The sequence below is a fragment of the Oryctolagus cuniculus genome, chromosome 1 (assembly GCF_051225735.1).
Source record: "Oryctolagus cuniculus isolate XC-2025 breed Fujian yellow rabbit chromosome 1, ASM5122573v1, whole genome shotgun sequence".
Classification (NCBI taxonomy): Eukaryota; Metazoa; Chordata; class Mammalia; order Lagomorpha; family Leporidae; genus Oryctolagus; species Oryctolagus cuniculus.
In genome coordinates this window covers 127,763,355-127,780,571 of record NC_142867.1, presented here as the reverse complement: position 1 = coordinate 127,780,571, position 17,217 = coordinate 127,763,355, and the positions used below count along the sequence as shown (strand labels likewise).

The following is a 17,217-nucleotide window of genomic DNA, read 5'->3' as shown; positions in this document are numbered from 1 at the left end:
GTTTTCTACCTGTCATTACTATTGGTGCCAGGGTTTCTTTTTGAAACGGTGTGCATGTGGTCTGAAGCAAAGCATGGATTATTTAAAATACTCTGTTGACTGGCTTAATGTAAAGGGGCCCAACATCTTTGACTAATAGTAGTGCCATTCTCAATGAAACACACAGATTTGGCTGGGGCTGGAGGATTTCCCAGCAGCTACCATAACACTTCTGTGGGGGATGTGCGTGACCGTTGATCTTTCCTGAGGGCTGTTCCACTTGTCATGCTGCTTGCCTCTTGTCTCTCTGGGGAATGTGGACTCTGGCATCAGGGCCAATCTCTGCCTTCTACAGGGCTCCATCTCCTGTGGGGTCTCAGATTCTCTTTGTGCACAGTGAGTGCTCAGGCACAGTTCCTGGTTGAATGCTTACTACACATTATTGAAAATAAGCTAAAATGGCCCAAAGATTAGATGCTGATTCTGTTTCCCTCTTAGAAAGTTGCACAGTGGTTTGAAAGAATAACCTCTCAGATGCCTTAGCTACTTTTGCTTCATAGCCAATTAACTCTCAGCCCCCAAAGAGGCCAGGGACAAGGCAAGGCCTGTCCTGCATCTCTGTGCAGCTTTGGGCTTTGGGATGGATCCCGGGTGTAACCCTTTCAAGAACCATGCATTCCCTGAACCCTAAGTGCCAGTTGCAGGGAAAAATGGAACATGAAGTTAAGTACCCCAAGGTTAGAAAACACCAGGACCCGGATTGTAACACAGGTGTGTGACCCTTAGCTGTATGATTTTGAATTCCTTAAGTTTTATTTTAGACTTGGATAAAGTAGTGAGCACAAGCACTGAAACCTATGTCACACAGTCTCTTGGGTCAGCCTTTGCGATCAACATCGTGCAAGAAGACTTGCTTTTGGCTGGTGCTGAACACAAAGGGTCAGTGTCAGCAGTGTGTGAGCACAGAAGTGGAGGAGGGGGTGCCTGGGTTGCTCTCTGTGGTGGCCGCCTCCCAGTCTGCTCCTAAGCCTGGGATGGGTGGAGCCAACGCAGCAGCTGGAGCAGTGGAGAGGCTGGAGGGGTCGGGAGGCGGAAAGAGACAGAATTAACATTCTCTGCCGTCCCTTAGACAGGGCCCCTTGGTAGCCATGAAATCAGGGAATGTGTGACTGTGTGTTTTTTCTTTCTCCCCGCCCTCATTTCTCTTTTTCTTCCACCAAATGCAAATCAATAGATGTGTATTCACAGCCTAACACGATGTCAAGGAGAGAAGAGTAGTCTTTTCATTCAGAGAAGGGGAAAAGGGAGGCCCCTCCACACTGGGAGGAAAGGAGGGCAGGAAATGGGAGGGAGGGGGGAGGGTGAAGAGCAAAAGGGAAGACCAAACCAAGCCCTGAAACACAAGACAGCGGATGGCGCTCTGGGCAGGGGTGGGGAGAGTGCCTTCTGTGTGCCCTTCTACTGACACGTGGTAGGGCAGCCTCTCATCTTCCTGCTTTGTAACTCAGATAAAGGGTAATGACTTTTCCTCCCACTGTATAGTATAGTTTTCAGCTCTTGCTTGCAAGCTATGCTGGCAAAAAAAAAAAAAAAAAAAAAAAAGAATTGCCTACAAAGGTGAAAAATCTGATGTATTTTCTTCAGTATTTAGCTAAAGTTGGGTAAGGCATAGCTAAGTAGAGGCTTTCTGATGACACAAACTTGGTTACTAAATTGTCTTCAACAAATCTAGCCAGTGTCTGGGCTATCTGTGAATCAGGGTAATGCTCACATGATTGGCAATGGCAACAGCTGAAAGGGGCATGAATTGTAGGGTTTAGTTGATAGGAAAGACCTCAATATTAGGTTATCTATGCTTCAGTCCTGGCTTCGTTCCTGACTTGTTGATCATTTGAGACATATCTTTTAATCTCAATTCCTCTGTATTTCTCTTTCTGGGAAGTTGAGCTAATTAATCCCTCCTCTGTGTGACTTCACGTAGGGGTGAAGCAAATAATTGAGATTATAAATGTGCAAGCCTTCAATGCACATATCAGCAGAAGTAGCTCATATTTCATCTACTCCCACTTGTGTAGGAGTTTAACTGTACATTGCAAACACAGCCTGATATTCTGGGTGTTTTGAAAATTATGTTTGTCATCTTTTCAACTTTCTGGCCACTAAGTACATGAATGAGTATACAATCATGGAGAGCTACCTCCTGTGCCTTCCCAAATCTAACAAAAATTATTGCAAAGGGTTAAAAAGTATACACCCCAAGGACACAAAAAAGTAGAAGAAATAAAAGTAGGTGGGAAATGGAGCCTTTCTTGGAAAAAGGACAAGGAATGACAACTGATTTAGTAGAGCAGACGTTAGACATTGAAGGATCTTCAGAGGAAGAGGAAGATAGAATTATTCAGGTTGGCACTGCTGGACCCAGGATGAACTCAGGAAGGATTGGTACAGGATACCTGGAGGACAAAAACAAGAGAGTAGAGAATGATGGACTGGTAGAAAGTCTTAGTTAGGCACTCCCCATGTCCAGGATTGTATGATCCTCTCACTTCAGCCTGAGCAGGGAGTTTAGTTTTTGAAAGAATTGGAAATGGACACTAGTCTTAGCCACAAGAGAGAGTTGAGGCACCTTACTGAATAGATTTGAGAGCCTCCACTCCTTAATGGCCAAACCCACTGGCCTTCCAGTATGATGGAAGTCAGGACTTTACCCTCCTTAGAGAAGCCTGGCTGACTCAAGAAAAGAACAGACAACTACTGACATGTGGAAGAAGAATCACACGGCCAGTTTCTTGCCTGCCAATTTTTGGAGGGTCTGCCAGTAGATCAACTTCTTTGATGAACACAGATTCTTTTTTTTAAGCTTTTATTTAATAAATGCATTTTTTTCATAGATACAACTTTAGGAATATATTGGTTCTTTCTCCCATACCCACCCTCATCCTCCAACTCCCATCCCACCTCTCTCTCCATCTCCCATCTCCTTCTTCATTATGGTTCATTTTTAGTTTGATTTTATATACAGAGGACCAACTCCATGTTAAGCATAGATTTCAACAGTTTGTACCCACACCCACATAACATATAGAGTACTGTTTGGGAACAAAATTTGCAGTCAGTTCTCATAGTACAACTCATTAGGGATGGAGGTCCTATATGAGGAATAAGTGCACAGTGACTTCTGTTGAGGAACACAGATTCTATCCATCTTTGGCTACCATTAGCCTTACATATAAAACAAAGGTCAGTTAACACCAGACAGTTGGGGGGCCTTTCTCCATGAAAGACAAAGATGGGAGCAAATGAGCAGGGAAAGGGCTCTGAGGAGGTGGAGATGGTGATGGCTGCTTCATTGGATTCAATTAATATCATCAGGGAAGTCTGAGAACCTACTGTAGCCATGAAAGAAGAAAAAGATGCTACAAGAAATCAGACAACAAGAACACCATATGTAATTGTGTAATAGGTAAAACAACAAGAACACCATATATAATTGTGTATCAGGTCAAGAGAAGAAACAAAAATAGAAAACATTTTGATGAAAAAAAATGTATGGACACCAATCTAGATGTTCTAAAATCCTTTGAGTAGGACTCATACAAAGACAAATAAAAGTAGGAGGAAATTTTTCAAAGAATACAAAAGAAAGTTTGAAACCCCAGAGTTGGTGGACATGAATTTTCCATACTGGACGTCTATTGAGTGTGTGACACATGCATAAAAACAGATCTACATTCAGAAATACCTTTGTGAAATTTAGGAAAGAGAAAAAGGGCATACCCAAAATGTACACTGAGAGAGGACAAAGCTATTCCACATAAAAAGAGACATACATGGATGTTCAATAGACTTTTCCACAGTAATGCGTACGCTTAGAAGAAAATGGAGAAATGTTTCCAAACTTTGGTGGGAAACTCATTTTCTTTTTTCTTTTTTTTTAACTTTTATTTAATGAATATAAATTTCCAAAGTACAGAATATGGATTACAATGGCTTCCCCCCCATAATGTCCCTCCCACCCGCAACCCTCCCCTTTCCCACTCCCTCTCCCCTTCCATTCACATCAAGATTCATTTTTGGGGAAACTCATTTTCAACATAGAATTTTCTTTGTAGTTTAACTAACTATACCTAAATTGAGCAAGGTAACAATAATGTCACCTTCAAAGTCCTCCTAAATGATCACCTATCCTTGCTTTTTTTGACCAACTATAAAACAATCTGATGTATTAAAACAAAGAAAAACACCAAGAGAGAAGAAAACCTAAAAACATAAAACAAAGAGAAACATAGAGCCTTGCATGCTTTCAGTAAAGGGAACACTCAGTTGGTAGCTGAAGCCCACGAGGATGGAAAGCTCCAAGGAATGCCTTTAAAACATTCTATTGATAGATTTTCCAAGTTATTCAATTGAAAGGAATTTTAGAATTATGCAGGGAGTTTGGGGATATATAATGACAGATCTACAGGGAATTAAGTAAGAAACATAAGACAAATATTATCTCCAGAAAAAGTGAAAGGCTGATCAAGCAAGACAGTAGTTAAACAATCATAGCAATACCAAAACTGAATATTGATGTAATCAGATTTTGTAACAAATTTATGTTGGGTTAATGGAGAGAAGAGAGGTATGGGGGGTGGAGATGAACAGGGCTAAATCCTCATTTTCTGTAGAAGAGAATCAATAGATGATTTTCTTAAATTGTTACATAAAGACCTGAAAGAATAAGTACATTTTTGAGAGGAATAAGGAAGAAAATATCAGAGAAAACAGACAGAAGAGATGGAAGTGGTTGATTTTGAGGAATGGACTTTGGAATACTGTTTTCAGCTTAAACATCTAACACTCCCAACCTAAGCCATGTAACATTCATATATGACTTCACATGTTTTATATTTTTAAAAATGTGTGATGCTGACATCCATGTAGCAAATCTCACAGTGACTTCATGGAGGTGTATCAAAGGTCTTTGAGGTAGGAGGGGAAGACTTTGATCTTTGGAGTCAGCTCTGAGTGAATTTCAGCTTTGTCAATACTCTGGGGAAGTCCTCGCTGAGTGTCTGAAAGTCTGTGTTGTAGCACCTACTTTGTGGAGATGACTGTTGTGAAGAGTAGATAGGATGCACAATAACCCTTAGCAGGGTAACCAGCACGTAGTAGGTGTTTTTTTTTATTATTATTTATTTTTTGACAGGCAGAGTGGACAGTGAGAGAGAGACAGAGAGAAAGGTCTTCCTTTTTGCTGTTGGTTCACCCTCCAATGTCCGGCGCATCGCGCTGATCCGAAGCCAGGAGCTTCTCCTGGTCTCCCATGCGGGTGCAGGGCCCAAGGACCTGGGCCATCCTCCACTGCACTCCTGACCACAGCAGAGAGCTGGCCTGGAAGAGGGGCAACCAGGACAGAATCCGGCGCCCCGAACGGGACTAGAACCTGGTGTGCCAGCGCCGCAAGGCGGAGGATTAGCCTATTGAGCCACGGCGCTGGCCTTTAGTAGGTGTTTTATAAATGGTATTTATTGTTAAGGCTATATCAGGCATGAGATATTTTGTGAACAGCTTAACAGTTCAGGAAAGTTCTAGAAATAAGATTAAGACTTGAGTGTAGAAGTACGATGCCCATTTCAGGAGTCCCTGGGACTATAGAAGAAGGACTTAGTCTTCCAGTCACAAGCTGGCTGGCTATCGAATAAAGTATTGCTCCTTTGAACTTAATGCCACCTTTGTGGTTTAAAAGGGCTAATGTCCCTTCTAGAGATTTTAACTTGCTCCCAGGGAGTCACTGACAGCCCCGGAGGCTCCAGTTCACTTTGGAATATTTTGAGCTAAAACGGCAGAGTCAGATTTTAATCTACAGTGTTTTATCATCTTCCTCTTTTTCTTTTTCACAGGCAAAAACCCCAGTGTTACAATATCTCAAACTCCATCCTTCCTGGTCCCTCTGTCAGGCTCCAAGTGCACCAATCCATCATCTTAACTCTATTTACCATGGAGTTGATTTCAGTAAGAGGTTGGGTGAATGTGAATTGCACTAAAGAGTCTTTAGTGTCTGCACAAGCCCAGTCCCCGCCTGGGGGCTTTTGGATGTGTGGTTCATTCTGCCAGGAACAATCCCAGCCTTCTCCCCTCCTGGGCAGCTCCCACTGGGACTCCAGCTTAGAAGGCACTTTCTCTGCCCAGTGTCCACAGACTTTCTGTCCTCCCTTACCCAGGCAAGCTATCTTTGTTTTACATTTTGCTCAACCTCATTTTTTTTTTCCCCTGCAAGCACTTGTCACTAAGGCAATCAATCATAGGATTAATGGTTTATTAGTGGATCTTCCATTTGTGAATTTTGGATGGGTGAAGACAGCCTCATCTTCCTCAGTGTTTAGTCTGATACACTACACACAGTGGGTACGCACCTGGCGCATGGTAGATGCATAAAGAATATTGTATGAGTGAATGAATGGGTGAGTACATGAAGAACCAAATAGCCATTAATGTGGCCCTCTAGATAAAAAAGAAAAAATACATATGGGTCAGAGGAGTCTCTGTCTCCTTGGCCAAGGTCATAAAGTAGAATGGAAAGAGGCAGGGCTGGGACCCCGGCTTATGGTGACACCAGGGGCACAGCGTCATTGTGAAGGCCCAGACCTGACCTCCATTCCCCCAGCTCCAGAACCACGGAGATTTGCCTGACGAGGAAAGACACTCAAGAGAAGAGAAGCAGAGTGCGGCAACGAGCTTTCTCACAACAGTGCCCGATTTCAGTTGGTTGGCTCGCCCAACTTATTGCTATTTAAATACAGTTTTGATGATTTTGTTTGCTTTGGAGGAAGAAAAAAGATTCACAGAAGGTATAAAATTGCTTATTATTTACCCCAGAGAAGAGAACAATCACCCTAGTAAATATGCATTGAGGCATTTTTATTTGTATTTGTATTTTTAAAAAGATGTTTAAATAGACCCAGTAGACTGTAATATCTCTTTTCAGACTTGGTGCCATCTATTGATTAAATATGCATTTATACATTTCTTCTTCTACTTTTTTAAAATAAAAGAGACATAGGTTTTCGTCATACAATAGACCTCAAAGAATTGATCAGTGAAAATACATATTTATGTGTTTCCTTAAGAAAGATTTCATTAGGCACACACACTTTTTAAAAATAAATTATTTTTGATACACATTGCTGTTTGTTAAATGTGAATTTAATTAAGAGGCACAGGGTGTGTGTGCATGCGTATGGGTTGGGAAAGAGGTTGGCAGAATAAGTGGGTGTATTTTTAAGGCAGAAAATGTTTTAAAACAAGGTCACATAGCTAGTTAGTGTCACAACCAAAATGCAAACCTAAGTTTTTCTGTTTCCAAAGAGAATTCTTCCATAAAGAGAAATTAGAATATTGAGCACTGTCATTTTATTGAATATGCAAACTCAGGGAATCCTGGCAAAGCATGAATTTTGGAGTAAGATTGGAGTAGGTTTCTCAGCCCCCTTTTTTGTCTTGGAGAGGGACTTGGAACTTTCTGACACCTTTATCAGTGTAATGGGCTGGCAATAAGGGGACAGTGACAATTAAGAGAAAGCATTATGAAGTTCCCAGAACTGTGATGGGCTGATAAAGATCAATAAAGATTTGTTCCTAGGATGGAAATTTGGCCTCATAGTTAAGATGCCAGCTAAGGTCTCATCCTGTGCTGGAGTATCTGGGTCTCCTACCTTTCCCTGCTTCTGATTGTAGATCCCTGCTAATTCAGACTCTGAGAGGCAGCAGGAGATGAACAAATACTTGGGTCCCTGGAACCCCTGTAGGAGAGCTGGGTTGAGTTCTGAGTTCTGGCCCAGATGCAGCTGCTGTGGGCATTTGGGGACCAACCAGTGGAGGGGAGCACTCTCTGACTCTGTCTCTTTCTCTCTGCTTCCCAAAGGATTAAATTCAATAAAGAACAAAAATGCTGTCCCCATCAGCTCTCCAAGGGTTAGTGTGTGGTGTCCCTCTTTCCTGAGAGCTGGGCCTGTGGCTGACGCTTGAGCTTCGTGGTGTCCTCAGATGCTTAGTCCTGATTGCCTGCTGAGCCCCGTACAGGTGTGGTCCACGGGGTGGCCCTCCCCAGGTCACAATGCCTGACCCCTCTCCCCCTTGTGGTAGAGGCAGCTCTGTGATGCTGGGGAGATTATTTATTTAAACTCTTTGAGCTCTGGTTTCTTCCTCTGTCCAAGGTGCATAATGCTAACTTCACTGGTTTATTGAGAAGAGAAATGAGGGCCCCACGACAGAGTACCTGGCATGTAAAATGATTGTGCTCAATGTTCTAACTTCTTCTTAGGGAACCATTCACTTTGCACACAGAAATACTTGAGCCGTATTTTAGCTGTGTCACTTACTAGCTGTGTGAACCTTGGGCAAATCATGTAATCTCCAAATCTCAGTCTCTTCATCTCTCAGAAAGGTATAATTACACCTTCTTAGAGGACAAGATTAGGAATTAAGTGTGATGATATTTTTAAGAACCTTAACCCGCAGAGGGTGAACACATGATGTCTATTACTTGCATGATGCCATCTGTCACCAAGTCCTTAGTAATTCTTCTATGTTTCACACACAGCCACTGCCCCCATGCAGCTCCAGAATCCACAGACCTGGGCCAGGCCTACGAGCAGGGATGCTTGATTCAATCCATCCTGTGCTCTTCACCTGGATTAATTTCCATAAATTAATTCCTGCCTCACAGTACTCAGAGGCTCAAAAAGAAATTACCCAAGAAGCAATTGGGAATTTTTAAATCCTGGGTCTGGGAGTCAAGGTCTCTCTCATTCTAGCTCCTATCCACAACCCCAATTCCTCTCCCTGCCTTTGCCCAGAGTTTCCCACTAATGTCTGCTATCCCCTGGTCCAGTGATGCCATCTCATCTCGATGGCCCACCTGAGCTGTCCCACCCAATTCAGGAAGTGGACCCAGCTGTCAATCATAATTCCTCAGAGCTTCTATGGGACCCCAGCATTCTTCAAAGGATGCACAGACCAGGCTGCTGGCAAGCAACACATTCACAGCTCTTGGCTCCACATAGTTTGACTTCAGTTCTTGGTACGTGTGTATCCCGTTATTGTTCACGCATATTCACACATATGCTCATTTGGGGGATGCTCTTTTCAAATAATCATTTGCCTTGGGGCTGGCTCTGTGGCGTAGCAGGAAAAGCTGCCACCTGCAGTGTTGGCACCCCACACAGACACTGGTTCAATTCCCAGCTGCTCCACTTCCAACCCAGCTCCCTGCTAATGTGCCCAGGAAAGCAGCAGAAGATGGCTCAAGTCCTTGGGCCCCTGTACCCATGTGGGAGACCTGGAAGAAACTTCTGTTCCAGGCTTCAGAGTGGCCCAGCTCTAGCCATTGCAGCCTTTGTGGAGTGAAACAGTGGATAGAAGATCTCTCTCTGCCTTTGCCTTTCTGTAACCCTGCCTTTCAAATAAATAAATAAATCTTTGAGAAAGAACATTATTAAAAAATACATCATCTGCTCTTCAGACAAGAATGAATTGTATTCCACCTATTTCCAGCTTTGCAAAAAGGGCATTCTGTGAGCGGGCACTTTGCAAGTGTCAGGCAATGAGACTGTTAAGCATGATATGTTCTCTTGGACTCCTCAGGCTTCCTGACTTGTTTATAAGGAGGGAAGAAATCAATTGTTTTACTTTTTTTTTTTAACCAATAAAATAGGCTTTTCTTTGGTGGAAATAGGGAAGTGCAATTCGTCCCGAGAAACTTGTTGGCAAGTGGCTGCTTAGTGGAAACTGTGGATTTTGCAAAGGGACAGACCTGGGGTTTGAATCCTGGCTCTCATTTGCTGTGCAGTCTCTGGCAAGTGTCTGGAGCTTTCTGGACTTCAGTTGCAGCTTGTTAAAAACCAATGAAATAGTGGTTCAAGGGGCAAGACTGGTGAGGACCAACTAGAATAGAGTATGTGCAAGAAGTACCTGGGGAAATATTGGCAAGTACAGTCAGTGAAGCAGGTGGTAAGAATGTTCTAATATTCTAGAAAGTCACTCAGAGGTCTTGAGCCATGCACATACATGGAGCTAGGAAGAGATCCAAGCCACCGCAGGGTCTTTGGAGGGCACTGAGGGGCAGAAATCATGTGCCCAACCCCTTCCATCACATCTGCCACTGTCCTTATCCTAGATCCTCTAGGTTCAGAGTCAACTTCAGAGGTAGAAGTACTCAGGCACTGTTTGCAGCATGCTCTTGGCCAGAGTTGCCAGCCTTTGTGGACCTGGTGGCAAGCAGGGGAAAGCCGAGGTTTGTCACACCCAGAAATACTGTCTGCACGTACACTGCCCTTGCAGAGGGAGGGATGGAGGGGACCATGAAGAGGAGGAAGGCAGAAAGCCACAGGTATCCTTCTCATCCTGCAGACTTGCGGTGACTTCAGTAGTGCCTATCTGTGTCCCTGCCTAGGCAGTAATCAGAGCGATTGTTCGGGCTTCAGTAGCGTCCTGTCTTCTTGGAATGGCAGAATTTTCTAATTGTGAGGAACTGGCCAATTCTCTTTGCATCTTTAGTGGGGTGGGGTGGGGGGAGAAAGAAACCCTTCACATGCTGGTCTTCCTGAAGGAATCCAATCTTGCCTCCCAGTGCTCGGTGTGGCAGCTTGGGGGGGTGGGTGCAGACTGGAATGTCTGAGCACTGCCTGTGGATTGCAGCTCCTGCGGCATCCCTGCCTGGAGACCAGAAAGAGCAAGGATGAGGAGGAACTGGCCTTGCACGGAGTGACCTTCCTCCCCTGGCCATGCCAGTGCCCTGGGGGGGTCAGGTCTAAACCAGCAGCACCAGACCCCTCCCCACCGCCCAGCAAGGAGCCCCGCACCAGCACACTCGCCCAGACTCCAGTGCGCACTGCTGTACTCTGGCGGTGAGGGGGTGAGTGAGGGGCAGGCTCCAACTCCCCTTGGAGTGGCGCCTTCCAAACAGGAAAGTCTCCTCGCGTCGCTCAGGAGCCTGGAGCCAATGCCTGCCTGGGAGGAGGGCTGCCTGGAGCCCCGTACAGATTGGTGCTGATGCTTCTCACCAGTTGTATGTGCAAGAGAAAAATCAGAGACGCTGCCTGCCTGCTCCCATCTCGCGCGCGCTCTCTCTCCTCTGCTCTCTCCCTCCCTTTGCAAACATTGGATTTAAACCTGCTCAGAATTCAGCACAGAGGAAGGCGGCAGCGCAGCGGCAGCAGAAGCAGTGGTGAGCCCGGCAGCTGAGAGCGAGCGCCGCAACGTCGAGATGTACCATCCCGCCTGCTGGATCATCTTCTCCGCCACGACCGCCCTGCTCTTCATCCCAGGTACCCGGGAGAGAAGGGGCTCCCTCTGGCTGGGGCAGCTGTGCCGCGCGGGGGCGGGAGGGGCAGGAGGAAGACGGGGAGTGTGAGCGCCCGTGAGTGCAAGGGTAGGCTGGCGGTGTGCACGCACACACTCGCAGGCTCGCCCGGCCGCTCACACACGCACGCAAGCAGCAGCCCGCGGTCGGGGGTTGCTCCGTTCCGGGGGATCGGGTGAGCTGGGTTCGAGGTCTGCTCGGTGCTGCGAGGCACTGCCGTTTCTGTGAAAGGTACCGACTGGCGTTAACCAGCTGTGGTCCCAGGGGCAAGAGAAGAGGGGTCGCAACTCCCAGTTGTAAATCCTTCAGCTGCCTGGGCTGGGACCTGCAGAGTGGATGGGGCTTCCTTCCTGGTCTCCCGGTCGGTCGTGATCTCTGTTTCCCTCCGAATCCTGCCAGATCTCTGCGGCTCCGCATCCCTCAGTGTGTCCCGCCCCTCTTCTGGTCTCTTTTTGTCCCCCCTCGCCCCTTGCTTCCCCCTTCCTCCCCCCTCTCCGAACCCTGTCTCCCCAAGGGCGCCCCACTTGAGCGTCTTCCCATTCCTCCTCCCTGGCTCCAGCATTCGCTCATGCATTTCTGCCTTACCACGATCCGTCCACGGGCTCGTCCCTTCTTCATCCTTCCACCAAATGGGCAGATTGCACCTTTGGAACTCAGATTCTTCCGGAGTTCTCCCTCCCGCTGTTCACAGGGGAAATGTGCATACCTCCCCCACCCCCCAACCCAGGGAATTTGTAATGTCCATCCCGAGGGTAAGTGGGGAATCTGGGGTGTGCATCCGGATTTCCCTGGCTGGCCTCAGCACCTGGCCCACCCTATCCAGTGATTTAAATACACCTCTCACAGGCAGTTACTTGGTGGGGAAAGCCAGATCTGCAGCCACACAGGTAAGATGCTGCAGTCCTGCCCGGATAAGCTTGGGAGAAGCGTTGCAACATCCAGGGCGTCTTAATAGATCTGGTAATTGCACAGGAGTCCCCTGTGAGCAGACAACCCGATGCCCACAGGCATCTTTCAGACAATGCCATGGGGTTAGATTGTGCTTGCCAAGGTTTTGGGCAACATCAAACACCAAAGGGTCTGCAGGGTTTCTGTATTAACCCCAGCCCTGCAACGACTTTTTTTTTTCCTCCAAATTGAGATACATGAATTGGGTTAAACATTAGCTTAAACCATTTATACACACAGACTGCTAAGATTCTTAATTATCTCTTTACAGGTAAAACAGAGCTTTGCATTCTTATACTCAGAATCACTTGGGAGGGGGGCTGTTTTTCCAAACGTAATTCTCTAAACATTTCTAACAGAGCAGAGTGAAATCAGAAAAATGTGAGTTTATTGGGGAGAAAGAAAAACGAGCGGGCTGCATTTAAAAAAGAGGCCCAGCATGGGATATTTTATAATTTTCATTAAAAATTTTTGAATTAATTTGGTGATTTTGATTTTATTTTTTTAAGTTTAGAATTGTACCTTTGCAAGTAGTGATGGGTTCTGCACCAACCCTGTTCCTTGGTGTTTGTTTCAGGCTGAGAAGTTCCCCGTAGGGAGAGGAGGTCTCCTGCTTCCCAATTCAAGCAGCACCCCAGGGGGTTTCAGCCTGACTGGCTAGGGGCTGGGGCTGGCTTCCCTGGGGAGGGCCTAGCAGGAGGAGCACTCAGTACCTGCCTGGGCCTGGTAGAGGGAGCCAGGTGGGTGCTCTGGGCCCACAGTGTGAGAGGACAAACTTTCCTGCATATGCAGTCCTGAGATCAGGACCCACGACCCCAGGGAATCCTGGATGTGTGGATGTGCCCCACTGCCCCTGATGGCAGAAATGAGAACACTGCACTTCAGACAGGAGAGGGGAGTGAGCCCCTGTAGGCAGAAGCTGCATTGCAGTAGACCCTGAGGGAAGACAGCAGCCAGGGTGATGCCTCCCTCTGGGGGCCCCGGGGTACCCCGAAGCCCAGCTCCACAGCATAGGTGGCAACCCGCAGACCCTGCTTGCAGGAGAGGCATCTGTCCCGGAAGCCAAAGCCGGCAGCGAGAAAGGGGAATGGAGTCGGCTTCCTGAGCCCCCAAGCACATGGTGCATGGGGATGACAGCAGCTCCTGGGTCCCCCGGGGAGGGCAGGGCATTGATGATGCCAGCACCTTGACCCACCTCTGCACATATCCACTGCCAGCTCTGCGGACTGCTTTCTCTGTGAACTGTGCCAGGAACCTGGCGAGAGAGGTGTCAGGCAGGGCGGAGGAAAAGTTGGCGTGAGAAGGCATAGATGCAAGAAAGACTCTTTCCATCTTGATGAGATGCAACGGCTTGCTTGTGACTTTGCTGTTCTCATTTCTTTCACTCTCATCTGGAACCCTTGCCATTTTCATTTTTCCTTTACTTCAAATGATACTTTTTCTCCCATGGGGTTAATAGTGCTCCTTAGCCATTTACTTTCCTTGCATCTAAAGACAGAGGCTAATACAATCACGCACTGCTGACCTGGTTAGACCCCCATGCTGTTTGGACCTCCCAGCTTTTTGTTTCTTGGTATGACATGTTTCTGCCCCAGAATAACTTTAAGGTTCATGCTGTTGTCACCTGGTGTCTTCCAAGGGGAGTTGAATGGTCATAAATTGCCTTTCTAGGCAGAATCTCTGAGAGCCACAAGTAGAGGCAATGATGAGCTCATGCCCAAGACAGGCACAGGGCCTCAGTTGATGGTTTAATTGCTGTATTCACCAGGGGTACTGTCCAAAAAGAGTGACTGGGGCGCTGTTGCAGGCAGCTAGAAACAGAGTCTGAATGGAAGGCTTTTTGACCTGGGGTCTGAGGCTTTCTAAGAGAGATGTGAAAAAGAAGCGAGAAGTGCAGGTTGTGGGTCATTCCCATCAGAATGACCTGGAGTGCAAGGCAAGTTACAAAGCAAGTCCCTGTCCCTGTCTCAAACAGCAATGTCCCAGGTCCTTCTCATGATGTCTGCACTGCTTTGCCTTCTGTAGTTTAAAACCAGTGTCCACAGCTTGCGGCATTGGAATCAAAACCCATCTTCTGCCTGTTCTTTTCTCCTTTAGCTAGCTCTTGGCAATGGCACCTTGGCCATGGAGGTGGGAGGGCGGGGTGAGGCAGTGTTCTATGATTGGCTGCCCAGGCTTGGTTCCAGAAGCACAGCTCAATGCAAGGCCAGTGGGGGCCTGTCTGCTAATGAGAGGATGGGGCCTCTAACCTGGAGGAATTCCTTCCTCAAGTTCAGACCATTGCCTCCTGTTGCTATCTTCCTGTCCTGGGAGTCTGGGCAGGGAAGTCTGGCAGGGTAGAGAAGTAGAGAAGTCCCCATCTACCTCACTTGGACTAAATGATGTCTTTGTGGCCAGATCTGGGAGGCTGGATTCATAGCCACAGGCTATGAATCTTTAATTTTTAAAATTATTAATTTGGCAGATGGGGGAGATAGATGGGTACGTAAGTAGAGAGATAGAGATAGAGATAGAGATAGAGATAGAGATAGAGATAGAGATAGAGATAGAGATAGATAGAGGGAGAGGGAGAGGGAGAGAGAGAGAGAGAGAGAGAGAGAGAGAGAGAGAGAGAGACCCACTTGCTGGATCACTCCCCAGCTACCCACAATGGCTGGGGGTTGGGGAAGCCAATGTCAGGAGCCAAGAACTCAAACCAGGTCTCCCACATAGGTGGCAGGGACTGAACTACTAGAGCCATCACCACTGCCTCCCAGGGTAGACATTAGTGGGAAGCTGCAGTCAGGACCACGAGCCAGGAACAGAGCACAGGCACCCTGATGGATATGAGGTGCTGGTGCCCTAACCTGCACCTTAGTCCACCAGGTCAAACGACCTCCCATCACATGTTAAACAAGCTTTTCCTGGTTAGGGTCAGAAAACCCTGGGTTTGGATAGAAAATTCCCTCTGATTTAAGATTTTTCTTTCCCCACAGCACACACCTTCCTTTTTCTTCCATCAGGGATGTATCCCCCATGATAGGATTTTGGGCTGGAATATTTGGCTTTGACTGAGTCCCAGGGAAGGGATCTACAGCTAAGTTTTGATGATTCCTTTTCTCATGTCTTCCTGCCTCACCAGGAACCTGCTATGAGTACTTAGTGCATACAAGAGATCAAATAGGAGAACCCAAACCTCAGACTCACTGTAAAGTGATGGCACAAAGGTTGAGTGCCTGGTTATTATCAAGACCTCATCATCCTTTGCCAATTAGATATTCATACCCCCTCCCTCCATGCTAGGAGGTGTGCCTCCAGCCTTTAAAGTGATTGATGTGCTAATAAGGCCAGATTCAGATCCTGTCCTGTCTGTATTCAGTGCTGGCCCTGTGACAATAGCCAGCCCTGAGAGGGAGACGGGGGTAGCCTGGAGCTGGGCACTGGGATGCAACTTGTGACTCATCAGAGATCCTGAGCACCTTGAGCGTGTCACATCCTGCCCACTCCCTGCTTTCTCTCACTCCCTGTTCCATCGTCAGGTGTCTGGAGCCTGAAGCATTACAGAAGGACAGTCCCTAAGCAGCTGCCACCGACCTGCGTTTGTTGTCTAAAGCTCCAGGTCTGGGTCTCCCTCATCAGCCTCTGGGAATTACACCTTGTGGCTGTAATTGTGTCAGAGGTTTATGGGGGAGAGCATGCTTCCTGTGAGGTAGGACTGTGCCCATGCTTCCGAGTGAGCTAACAAGCGAGACCTTTGGAGGTTCATGGGGTTGGCTCAAGGCATTCTCTGCATCTTAGTTTACGCATCTAGAGAATGGGTTCCCTCTAAGTATGCTCCTTGTTTCCACTTGGACAGAGAAGCCGAAAACGTAGACTAGATGATAGCAATGTGAACATTTCTGACTTTTTATCATTAGAGAAACATCCTGGGAGAGGATGTTGTGGCCAGGGAGTTAGGCCACAGCTTCAATGCCTACATCTCACATCAGAGGGTCTTGTTTGAGTCCCTGCTACTCTGCTTCTGGTCCAGCTTCCTCTAAATGCACCCTGGGAGGCAGAAGGGGATGGCTCACATACTTGAGTCCTTGTCATGGATGGGAGAGATCTGGATGGAGTTCCTGGCTCCTGGTTTCAGCCAGGTGTAGCCCTGAAGGAAGGTTCTCTCTCTCTCTCTCTCTCTCTCTCTCTCTCTCTCTCTCTCCCATTCTCTCACTCTCTAGCTTGTTGCTCTGCCTTTCAAGTAGATGAAAATAAATAAAAACATTATAAAACAGCTCCTTCTGGTCTCCTAGTGTTAGGGCAAAAAGAGGAGAATGGAAGAAGATAGACCTTATTATTGAAAAAGGGGAAAGACATGATAGAGTCCTACTGATTCATTTATGTCTGTTAAGGTGATGAAAATTAGTGAAATGTATCCCACCCTTCATTATTTAATAAGACTTTTTGTCGGTTCTGATTAAACAAAATGCATTGAGATATTCTCCTCCCTCAAAGACACTAAGTCCATTAAAACAGGAAATTGTCATCTTTCCCCTTCTTTTTTGACTCTGAGCACCCTGGGTTTTGGTTTTTCTGCCATGAGAGACTAGGAAGCACACGCAGCCCTTTTGGTCTCTCTATACTTTGCTTTGCAGTCTTCTTGGTAGGGGCTGGCTCCATAGACTTGGACGTCATCTGAGGACAGTCAGAACTCTGGCAGCCATGCAACAGCTTCGTGTGTCTGGGATCACCTTCAGCTTTGGGGTTGTGGCTTTGCTGACCCTGGCTCCCTGGACAGGGTCCGAACCACCTGCAGACTGTCTACAGATGGATGGCTGCCATCGCCTGCAGCTGCCTGGGGCTGGGGAGAGAGGAGGGATGGAAGCAAAGCTCTCTTCCTGTCAGTGAACTCAAGTGTCAGCCCACAGATGACCCATGGCCGCTGACAAGTCAGGGTGTCAGTAGCAGTGCATGTTAGCACCTCTGGA

The 17,217-nt window shown here is 46.9% G+C and overlaps 1 protein-coding gene across 4 annotated transcripts in view; it reads left to right on the top strand.

The window, feature by feature from the left end:
* The first annotated feature begins 10,641 nt into the window (after positions 1-10,641).
* Positions 10,642-17,217, top strand: part of OPCML (opioid binding protein/cell adhesion molecule like) — a 1,215,017-nt gene continuing 1,208,441 nt past the window's right edge. Inside the window, exon 1 of one of the 4 annotated variants that reach the window (XM_089314649.1) lies at positions 10,642-11,288. In XM_089314649.1, the coding sequence (XP_089170775.1) occupies positions 11,228-11,288 (61 nt within the window). In that variant the 5' untranslated portion in view covers positions 10,642-11,227. The remainder of the gene's footprint in view (positions 11,289-17,217) is intronic. The other 3 variants (XM_089314643.1, XM_070048374.2, XM_070048365.2) reach the window with 3 other exon arrangements.